Consider the following 10,835-nt stretch of genomic DNA (forward strand, 5'->3'; position numbering starts at 1 on the left):
GACACGACCTCCTTGAATGAGCACAATGTGAGAGCAGCCCCTGGTGTTCCAGTAGCCATTGGAGCCCTGAGGAGCTGGTCCCTCCCCTGCAGCTTCCATGCTGAACACCATAAGGCACAATAAGTGGATTAGCAAAACCTCTGGAAGAGGCGAAGAAGAAATGACACTGGGTCTTAAGCTGGTTTTGCATGTATTTACGCAAATGATGTCCCCAGCTAGACGGTAACTGAGGTGAAATCTGGGCTATCCCTGCTGCCCTGGCTCAGCAGCCTTGCTGCAGGCTTCCTGGCAGAGGAGAGTCTGGTTTGTAGCTCGGGCAGACACAGGGAGTCAGAGCTGATCAACGATGGCAGCAGGGACAGCCTGCAAGAGGTGGTGGCAGCCACGCAGCATCCACATAATGGGGAGGCTTTGGCTACTGGGGGGTGGTGGAGTTCCACCCTGGCATCCACAGGACATGTTCCAGACTCCTCACTCCATCCATGCTCCTTTGTCACCTCTCAGGGTACTGCTCCTAGTCCTGCCTCCCTGTTGGGCACAGCACCAGGCAGGATTCATCTCTCACATTGGTGAGATGGGGATTGCAATTATTCCTGGCCCTTGCTTGTGCCATCTGTCTGTTCCCTGAACATCCCTGCAGGATCTGTGTCTTAGCAGGTTAATTTAATAAGAGCCTGCTTTATTGTTGCTGGCTGCAGGCACAGCATAGAGCAGCTGAGTCCATCAACAGCACAGAGCAGCTCTGGCAGCAATCGAATCCTGCCCGGATGCTCATTTGGGAAGGTTGTTTTGCTGAGAAAGGGCAAACCCTCCTGGGGCAGCATGGAGGGCTGAGCCCTGCTTCTTTCTCCTTGGCAGGAACCGTGGAGAAAGTGGCAGCAGAGATTAAATCAGGCCTTTGACCCGGGATGTGGCACACCTCACCTGGAGGAGATGGTGATAGTGAAGGAGTGGCAGAGGTGGAATTGGCAGGAGATGGCCCTGCATGGCTGGCTCTGGGCTTGGCCATTTATGGCAGAAGCAGCTCTTCCCATCCAGAGTTTCAAAACCTTTTACATCACCAGCTATTTTTGTGGCTTGGGATATGTGGTAGGGCACAAGGTGGTGAAAGAGCTGTACAAACTGTTTAATGAAAGGAATGACTTGTCTTAAGGATAATGAACAACCTGGTGCACTTTGAGATTGGCCCTTTTTTTCATCTGTAGGCATCCATGCCCAGGTATAAAATGCTGTGACTTGGGAAATAAATCTTGGCAATCCAAATCAATACTGAAGGAGGGGAAAAAATCCAATTGCTCAATCCCCTGTCCACCTGCTTGGGCTTCCTCTCGGCCCATGAGTGAGGCGCTGGTGCTTAAAGTCAATCGCACAAAAATATATTTGGCTTTTCTCCCACTGTGCTCTTTGCCCCTTCCTCTCCCGCAGTCATTCCTCCACCCATCACAAACATAATGGGCCAGCAGTGGCACAAAGACATGCACATAATGAACCTAAGTGACCGTGTAATCTTATTATTGTCACCCTCATCCTCCCTTGCCCCTTTTCTCCCTCCCCCCATTTGTCACTGTCGCTGATTGTGTCATGGTTAAAATTAGATGGGAAGCTCCTCTGGGAGCAACTGCGGCTTTCCTTTATCCCAAGCACCCGGAGTGCATTAAGGTACTTTGCAACAACTCGTGATTTCTAATGGGGTTAAAGTAGGAGGCAGCCTGTTTTAATGCTCACCTTTTTACATTTTCTAGCTGATTCACCAGCCACATGAAAATCTTCCATCCAGGCACGTCTGCCTCCTGCCAGCAATTCACTTGACAACAGAATTCTGGAGGCAACAGCAAAGGAAGGAGAGGGCTTTCTACTTACATGTAATAAAGAAAAGTGAATCAAATTTGGTGTAACTTAAGTAAGATTTGTTCTGGAGGATAAAAGTCCTCACTGACCTTTTCCCATAATGGATATGTTCTCTTTATGGAAAGGAAGTGAATAAAATAAAGCTGCTTGTAAAAACAACCACAAGCAGAGCCACCTCCTCAGTATCTTTGGATGGTTTTAGCCTTGACCCCGCACCTCTCTAGGGCTGCTGGAAGCCCAGGATGGACACAACGTGACAGCTGTGTCTGCCTTGGACTTGCAATCAAACAGGCGATGCAGAGGGGAAAGGGACAAATCCAGCACCTCACACGTGCCTGCTGAAATTCTGCAGGGAGCAACAGAAAGAAATATGGTTTTATTGGAGGGCAGCTTCTCCTGCGGGTGGGAATCATCGAGTTGGGTCTGAAGTGACCTGGGGATTTTATTTTAGAAAGAAAACAGACATTTTTAGTTAGTTCCTCTTAGCGAGGGGGAGTTTGCGCGGCGGGGGAGCGGCGGGGCCGCGCTGGCTCTGGAGCCGTGCTGACACCTGCTGTCAGCCCTGCCGAGCCGACAGCCCGGCGTCCTCCTGCCGCTTCTGGGACCATTGCCAGGGAAAAGGCTCCCACTGACACGGGGAAAAGCGCGTGGCAGCCAGCAGTGAGGCTTGTGGCAGCTGTGGAAGTGTAAAGACACGGGACGAACCTTGCAGGTAGAGGTAACAACTTCCACAGAATCACCGAGTGGAAAGGACCTCAAAGCTGATCTCGTTTGACCCCTTGGCCAAGGATGGCCTGGGACACTTCCAGGGATCGGGGCAGCCACAGCTCCTCTACGCAGCCTGTGCCAGGGCCTCAACACCCTCACTAAGTAAAGATTTTCCTCTTAATGTCTAATCTAAACCTACACTCTTCCAGCTTGAACCCATTACCCCTTTCCTGTCACTACATGTATTTGTAAACAGTTCCTCTCTGCCTTTCTTGTAAATTCCCTTCAGGCACTGGAAGTAAACCCGAAGCTTTCTCATCTCCAGGCTGAACAATCCCAATTCTCCCAGTCTTTCCTCATACTAGAGGTGCTCCATCCCTCTGATCAACTTGGTGACTCTCTTTGTCACCAGCCCAGCGGGCTTCCAGGGATGAAGAACCGCGGTGACAGTGTCCCACTCTCAACACCCGCCGGTGTCCTAGCCCGGGTCCCCTCCCCCACGGGGCTCTTCCCAGCAGGGAGCTCAGAGGAGTTTGTTAAGGCGTTCAAGTTACCGAGTACCGAGCAGGAACTCGTGGAGAGACAACGCGCCCCACACAGAGCCGCCCTTGAAGGGGCTGCGCCCGCGACCGCCATGTTAGGGCCGCCATGCTGGGGGGGTCGGGCAGGGGCAGTGCCTCGGTGCCACACTCAAACCTGTCCCCCGTCACAGCGCGGCTGCCTCGGTGCCACACTCAAACCTGTCCCCCGTCACAGCGCGGCTGCCTCGGTGCCACACTCAAACCTGCCCCCCGTCACAGCGCGGCTGCCTCGGTGCCACACTCAAACCTGCCCCCCCGGCGCAGTTCGGGCGGGCCGTGACGCAGCACGCCGGAAGTGAGCGGGAGGTGACGGGGCGGGGCCGCCTCCGGTGCCTCAGCAAAACCCTTCCGGGTGGGGGTGGCCCTGGCGGGCGGGTCCCGCGGCCGAGGCGGCGATGGCGGGAGTGCGGCGGTGAAGGAGCGCAGCGGGGCTGGGGCCACGCCGGGCGCTGACGGGGGTCTCGCTTCCCCCAGGACGGCACAGAAGCAGTGGGGCCTCGCCCTTCACCTGAGGCGGGCCGGGGCTATGCGAGGGCCGCGGTGCCGCCTGCCCTAGGCCCGGGCCCGGCGGGGAGCGGCGAGCGGGGCCCGATGCGGGAGTACAAGGTGGTGGTGCTGGGCAGCGGGGGGGTGGGGAAGTCCGCCCTGACGGTGCAGTTCGTCACCGGGACCTTCATCGAGAAGTACGACCCCACCATTGAGGACTTCTACCGCAAGGAGATCGAGGTGGACTCGTCCCCCTCGGTGCTGGAGATCCTGGACACGGCGGGCACCGAGCAGTTCGCCTCCATGCGCGACCTCTACATCAAGAACGGACAGGGATTCATCCTCGTCTACAGCCTGGTCAACCAGCAGTCCTTCCAGGTAACCTCGCCCGGTGTCCCGTCCTCGGATGGAGCCGGCTCTGCCCGGGGGAAGGCGCCGGGCCGAGGAGGAAGTTTTAGGGGTAGCCACGTGTGCGCAGAAGCGCTTTATCTCCGAAGGGCCAAAAGTGTAAATGCCCAGCTTGAAAGCGCGTTTACCAGCCCTGCTTCCTGATGGAAAACTGCTTGCTTTGCAGGTACTTATCAGGGTGCCACCATTGTTAAATCCCACGCAGTGCTGGAGAACAATGACTAGCTCCCACTTCCCCAAGAGAAATCTCTTGGCAATCCCCTTTTGTGAATAAATCACTCCATATTAAAACCGAGACTTCCCCTTCCAACCCCCTCTCCTTCCTAAAAGGCATGCTACTGCAGTTGCTCTTGAAGAGAGTCTCATTGTTCTGCAGTTGTGACTTGTTAAGTGAGCTGCTATTTTCTGCTTCCTCCCCCCAAAATATATTCCTGTCCAGCACAAGCTCGATGCTCTCGCAGCGTAGGTGGAGTACTGGAGAGGAGAACTAGCTATACACCATAATTTGTGGATCTGGATTTGATTTCTACTATTAAAACTCTCCAAAAAAAGGAAATGTCTCAGCCAGTAACTGGTCTCAGCTGCCTGTAGAAACGGGGCTTTGTTTTTGGGCAATAAATGAGTTTAGTAGCACTCCGTACAGCGCAGGGATTTGCAACTCCTGGCTTGGCTTGGCTTGGGCTGCTGAGCTGGGTGTGTTCCAGCTGCTTGGCAAGACCTTGCACACCCCCACTGTTTGCTTCTGCTGAAGGCTAAACCTTATCTTAGCAGAGGGCTCGAAACAACCCTGTGCAAGCTGAAGACATGCTTATCTCTGGAAAACAACAGCAGTGACATTGGGATGCTTCTGCTCTCATTTTCACTCATTTTTGAGTTCCAGTGAGCCCACATTATTTGAGGAATGGATGTACAGTAATCCACTTTGTTAATATTTAATTATTCCCGTCTGTCTCTAGTGTGTTTGCTCTGAAGGCTGTAGGTGTAAACCACTCTGCAGTTCTTTACACAGTGGTAACTTCAAACGCTGGGATTGCTTTGTCTCAGAACTATGCAAGAATTTGTAGTACTGATAGTAACTTAAAAGACTCAGGGGGCAGAGGAGGCTGACTCAGACTTTCAAGTGTAAACTCCCCATGTCGGCTCAGACTAGAATGAGTGCATCTCTAGGTAATAAAATCTCTTTACAGCATCTAATTTGGTTACTTACATGTGATTAAATGTGTTCACAATGAATTATTCTGAGCATTCCAGGACTGAGAAGGCTTTATTTAAATTGATGGATTTCTCAAGCTGTAAACTAAGCACAAACTTCCTAAATGGTTGTGTAATGGCATGCCCCTGCTAGGGTTACAGGTCCTTAGACTTGAGACAACTTCTTCAGAAAGCTGAAACCAGCCTTCAGCGCAGCCATACCGTGTCCTCCTCCAGCTGAACCGACTGTCTGAGGGCACAGCAGTCACTTTCTGGTTTTATATGCACAGAAATTCTATATATTGTGCATGCTTTTATATAAAAGAAGAAGGAACTTAGTGAGAGGTAGTAAATTTTCTGTGAATTCTATATCTGCGTGACTATGAGTTTAAGAAGTCTTCTGATATTTTTTTAATGTTCAGTTGTATGTGAGGGTTATTAAAATGGGTTTCTGTAGTGGTTCTGTAGCAATTCCATGTGGTTTCTTGCATGTACTAACCAGCTGGATTGTTTGACCAGGACATCAAGCCGATGAGGGACCAGATTGTCCGGGTGAAGAGATACGAGAAAGTTCCTCTCATCCTAGTGGGGAATAAAGTGGATCTGGAGTCGGAGAGGGAAGTCTTATCTGCAGAAGGCAGAGCCCTGGCTCAGGAGTGGGGCTGTCCCTTCATGGAGACGTCAGCCAAGAGCAAAACAATGGTGGATGAACTGTTTGCTGAGATCGTCAGGCAAATGAACTATGCCTCCCTGCCTGAAAAACAAGATCAATGTTGTACAACTTGCATCGTCCAGTGAGAGAAATTCAGAAAAACCTCAACCATGGCCATACAGAGCAGGTTGGTGGAACAGTCATAACTAACTGAGGTGCCTAAACATGGTGTTTCAGTAAGAGATAAAGGGACAGGGAGTCTGAAATGAGTCTAACCTGGAGGCAGCCTTCCTTCAAAAGGGATGGGAGCTTGTGCACACAATTGAGTCAAATGGACTTCTTGTGTAGGTTCTTGTAACCTCGGTAGGGTTAGTCAGGGAATGCTGCATTTGCTTGCAGGAATTTTACAATGACACAAATTGAATGATCTCATTTGCACCTATTTTGACTGTCAGTGCTGTATTTGATGCTGTTACTCTGCATAAGTGCTTTATGAAGTTGCACTGGGTTTATTCTTGTAGCTGGTATATGAATTATTTTCAAGTAATGGGAGTTACCTTGGGGTTCAATGGGATTATTGTGGCCAAGTTTCCCAGTAGTTTTTTTGAGAAGACTTTGAGCTTGTTTAAAAGAAATAAAGTTCTGTAGTGCAGAAACTGACAATACCCTTCTGCCTTATCAGTGGAATAAGTTTCTCTTGCAAGAGAACCACCCTGAGTGATGAGAAGTGGATTGAAGCCCGTGTGTAATAGTCAAGGGCGTGCACGAAGCGCTCTTCATGTCAGATCCCCAGAGCAGAGAACACGCTGTAAAATGGCTTCCCAAGGCACGACTCTCCCAGTGACTCCTAAGAGGTGTGATGAGAGTGCAGCATTCAGAGGGCCCTCTGTAGAGCTTCCTCTGTATCAGGTGTTGCTTTGATTTTTATTTTTTTCCTCCAGGACAGCTGCCTTTGGCCTTTCACATGTGTGATTTTTTTCAGCACCTTTTTCACCTGACTGTGAATGGGTCTGTCCCTCCCTGATGTGCATTCCCATTTGGTGATTCTGAACCCCCATAGTCCTGTTTCCCTTGTAGCTGTTGCAGATCTTGTTTCACCACTGGCTCAAATCCATGTTACTGCAGAGCAGTGTTGGTGTGCTCTGTGTGCAGCCAGCTGGTCCCTCAGACCTCCAGTTGTCTGTTGGACCTGTCTTCACAAACAACTCGTTGTGATCTCTGAGGGCAAGCCCAGAAATGAGGGAGGATGTGGAAATTCAGGGGAAGGAACTTCCCCTCCTGACAGCTGCACTGCTTGAGGCTCAGACTCCCACTGCCATATTACTAACTTGCTTAACTCAAAGGAGCTTTTGGTGTCTGAGTGACAATAGGGAAAAAAGGTTATTACTGGAAGCTTTGGACCATGTATCCTCTTTAATCTTGAGTGCAAGGTCAGAGAGTGAAGTCTCAAAGCTTGTCTTTGAGATTGTTATCAAGTGCTTTGTAAATATAAAGTTTTAGGTGCTCATGGCCCTAGCACTGTCATGCTAGAGATAATACATGATGTTTTTATCTCCAGTTCTGTGAAATTAGAAAGGGTTGCTGTCACTGTGCAAGAGGTGTGTGTAAGTTTGAGATTTGCTGGTTGAAAGGTGAGTGAGCTTGTTGTTTTGGAGCAGAGGAAAATAAAAATACAGTCTTTCATTCTACTTTAATCACACCTGCAGAGTCTAGAATTCTAGGAAGAAATCAAACTAAGAATTTAATACCTTTTTTTTTTTTAAAACTCTAGTGCTGCAGGGGTAATATCCTGAATTGTGGATAGCAATACAATGTTGCAGCTATTTCTAAGGCAGCTTCACAAACAAGATTATTGTGGACTAGAAGTATCATGCCAAAGGATATGGCAAGCCCCTGGCTACTGATGGTTCATCTTGTGCAGCTTACTGTCTTAAACTCTGACAAAATCAGGCCTTTCATCCTTGAAATTTATAGTTCTGGAATTGATTGCTTCTAAGGGAGGCTTTGTAACCTATCTGCTTCTGGATTTAGCGCTAAATAGCACATTTAATCTTAAAGGTGAAATTGAAGAAGGGGCAGGGCCACGTGTTATTCCTTTGAATGATAACTTATGCCTAGATTTGGTGGGTTTCCTAAACATGTTCTTGCTTCAGAAGAAACATCTGTATTCTTAGGTCTTTGTAGGCTCTTGAGATAGAGGATCTAAGCTTTTGTGATAGAGATATCCTCTCCTCTCCTTCCTTCTGCCTGACTTAGACAATCACCCCAAGCCTTTAGCAGCAAACTGCTTTCTTGTTTCTGGGGAATGCTGTCTCTGCCCAGTATAGTCTCATCACCTGTGCCAAACAAGTCTTTCCTTCCTGATGCATTTCCTATTCAGTCCAGTTCTCACCATGTCTGGATCTTTTATTACTCATTCTGGCTTTTCACAGGTTTCATGCTCTATATATTTCATTTCAACCTAACACTTTTGGGGTACTTTCCTTTTCCTGGCTCCCACTCTATCCTTGTTCTTTGATTGAGTAGGAGTAGGATCTCATTAACTTTATCATAAGCCTTTGCTGCTTGATAATTTCTGTCTGATGTGCTCTGGTAGGAGAGGTGCTGATGGTGTCTTGTGATAGCTCTAATCAGCTTTGTAATCCTGCTTATCTGTGATCCAGGAAACAATTGCTGCTTGTCAGACCTCTGCTTTAGGAGTGACCCCTCCTAGGTAAATTGAAACTGAGGAAGGAAACCAGCTGTCTGAAAATCTGTGTGTAGGAAGTGGGCTTGAATTACAGCTGTGTCCTGGGATCATCATCTGATTTCTGTAACCTGGCTGTGTCCAGGAGTCTTGGGTGTGTCAGTTCACAGAGCACCACGTACAAGAGTTTGTGTTCCTGCAGTTCTGGTGGAGAAACCCGTGGGAGGGGTGGATTTTTTTGCTGGGCCTTGCTTTGCCTGAGGCTGTTCCAGTGTCAGTTTTAACTTACAGATACCACTTAACCTCTTTTTGGTGCTGATACCTTGGCCTGTCAGCTATGATGTGTAGGTTCTTTCATGATATTTTTGAGAAGCATTTGCTTAACTTCTGTTCCAGTCAGCTGCCTTGGATGAGATGAAGGATGGAACGTAACTGCATAGTCAGGATAACCCACAGTTCCTTTTAAAAATGTGTGTTGTTCTCACATCCTGTTTCCCACCTCCCCTTTCCTGTTTCTGCAGTGGTCTTCTGTAGTTTTGCTCTTGCATTTAGAAATAGGACCTACTTAGTGTTCCTTGCTCCTTAATTTCTCTTGAATTTTCAGTATGACACTGTTTTGTATTTTGAATTTTCTTTAAAGTATGGTACCTGGTACTGTGCTCATGCACTAAAGTCTTACTGATAGGATTGGTAACACCTTACCATTGGGATGAAAGACTGATTCTGATTAGTGATTCCTGTCCCCTGTGTTCATGAGTAACTGGTATTAGCAAGGTTGAAGGAAGAATTATCCTCTCTAGGAATAAAAACTGAAAGTGTACTCTGGTCTGTGTGGCTGTGCAACACAGGCACATTTATTATGCTATATTGTCTAACTTCCCCTTCTCTCCTGCCTGCTCACAGAAGAGACCAGAGAGTGGTATAAAATATCACAGGCAAAAGAAGCCAGATAAGGTATCGTGTAATGTTAATTTTAGTAACTAAACACAAATGGAGAGATGACAAATCTGAATTGGGAGGTCCCTAACCTGCAATGCAAGGATTCTGAAGGGCATCCTTGTGGAGAAAAATACCATTACTTCAGTTTTCTTACTATTCCCAACAATTCTTTGCTGGTCAGATTATTAAATGCTGGGTTTAGATGAAGTTTTTGAGGTGGATCTAACTCTGATGGGATGAGGAGCTACACTGTAAATGGTTTGCCTCTTCTGTGCTCTAAGCGAAGATAAAACATCGATTAAGCAGGTCTAATCTATCTCCATTAGAAGCTAAATGTTGGTTCACTGCTTTTGACAGTACAGAGACCCTCTCTGTCTAAAGCTTGTGGACCAGCAACAGTGTGTGGAGTGGGAGTGATGACTGGGAGAGAATTGCTGCTAGTTGGAAAATGTACAAACAAGCAAGAAAAACCTGGCTGTTGGCTCCTGTCAGGGCAGGAGTTCTGCTCCTGAATCTTGGGCTTGACCAATTGTTAGGCAAGAAGGAGAACCCTGGCTATGTCAGAGCACTCTGTTGTGACAATCTGTTAGCTAAGAGCAAATCAACAGCTGAAAAGAAATGGTGCAGTGGGATACATAAGGTCCTGACTCATTTGGAGATATTACTTCAAGAATTGAGAAGGCTTCTCAAAATCCCTGAAAAGCCATGACTCAAGCTAGAGTGAAGTACATGCATGTACATATGACAGGTTTCTACAGACTTTGAGCTTTGCCTGAGACTTTTAGGGTATCTGCAGATAAATCCTGGGAGCTACAGGCAAGTTATCTGAAATGCCAAGATGTTTTGGTCACATTGGTGATGTGGTGTTGTGCTTGACTGGGGGTGGTGTACAGCTCTGTCCCTGCTGATGCTGTCTGAATGCTAAGGGGCATTGTAGGAGTTGTTTAGAGGGTCTGATTGCTGAGAACACAGATGTCAAATCTTAGTTGGCTCATCTGCCTGTTCCCAGAACTTGTGCTAAAGGCCATTGCTCTGTTACTGGGTATTACAGACACATTGGTGCATATGTATAAGAGGACTTAAATTCCCTGGCTTTTTCAGATCTTTAGATGCATTTTCATATCCTGCAGCAGCAGCTGTTACAAGTGAATAGCAGTAGGTTGTTATCTGCTTGCCTCTTGTATTACCAGAGTTAGTGGAGCATTTGAGAATGCTGCTGTGGAAAACAGCCCTTGGGAGTTCAGGATGGAAAACTGGCCATTCCAGGAGCTGTGTTCACTTTGGATGTGTATTGAATATAACTTTCATTAGTTTTTCTTTTCTTTTCTTTTCTTTT

General features: G+C 47.9%; 1 protein-coding gene and 1 long non-coding RNA gene across 2 annotated transcripts in view; one reads left to right on the forward strand and one right to left on the reverse strand.

Moving 5' to 3' along the window:
* Positions 1–1,766: 1,766 nt before the first annotated feature.
* LOC117244385 lies at positions 1,767–3,404 on the reverse strand. The gene is made up of 3 exons (XR_004497351.1): positions 3,111–3,404; positions 1,938–2,194; positions 1,767–1,819 (listed from the first exon to the last, which is right to left on the reverse strand). It is a non-coding gene; the product is annotated as an uncharacterized LOC117244385 (long non-coding RNA).
* Positions 3,405–3,449: 45 nt separating this feature from the next.
* The window catches only part of RAP2C (RAP2C, member of RAS oncogene family), a 9,917-nt gene continuing 2,531 nt past the window's right edge, over positions 3,450–10,835 (forward strand). Inside the window, exons 1-2 of the mRNA XM_015626183.1 lie at positions 3,450–4,001; positions 5,742–6,061. Coding sequence (XP_015481669.1) covers positions 3,729–4,001; positions 5,742–6,020 — 552 coding nt within the window. The 5' untranslated portion in view covers positions 3,450–3,728 and the 3' untranslated portion in view covers positions 6,021–6,061. The remainder of the gene's footprint in view (positions 4,002–5,741; positions 6,062–10,835) is intronic.

The sequence above is a fragment of the Parus major genome, chromosome 4A, assembly GCF_001522545.3.
Source record: "Parus major isolate Abel chromosome 4A, Parus_major1.1, whole genome shotgun sequence".
NCBI classification, from domain to species: domain Eukaryota; kingdom Metazoa; phylum Chordata; class Aves; order Passeriformes; family Paridae; genus Parus; species Parus major.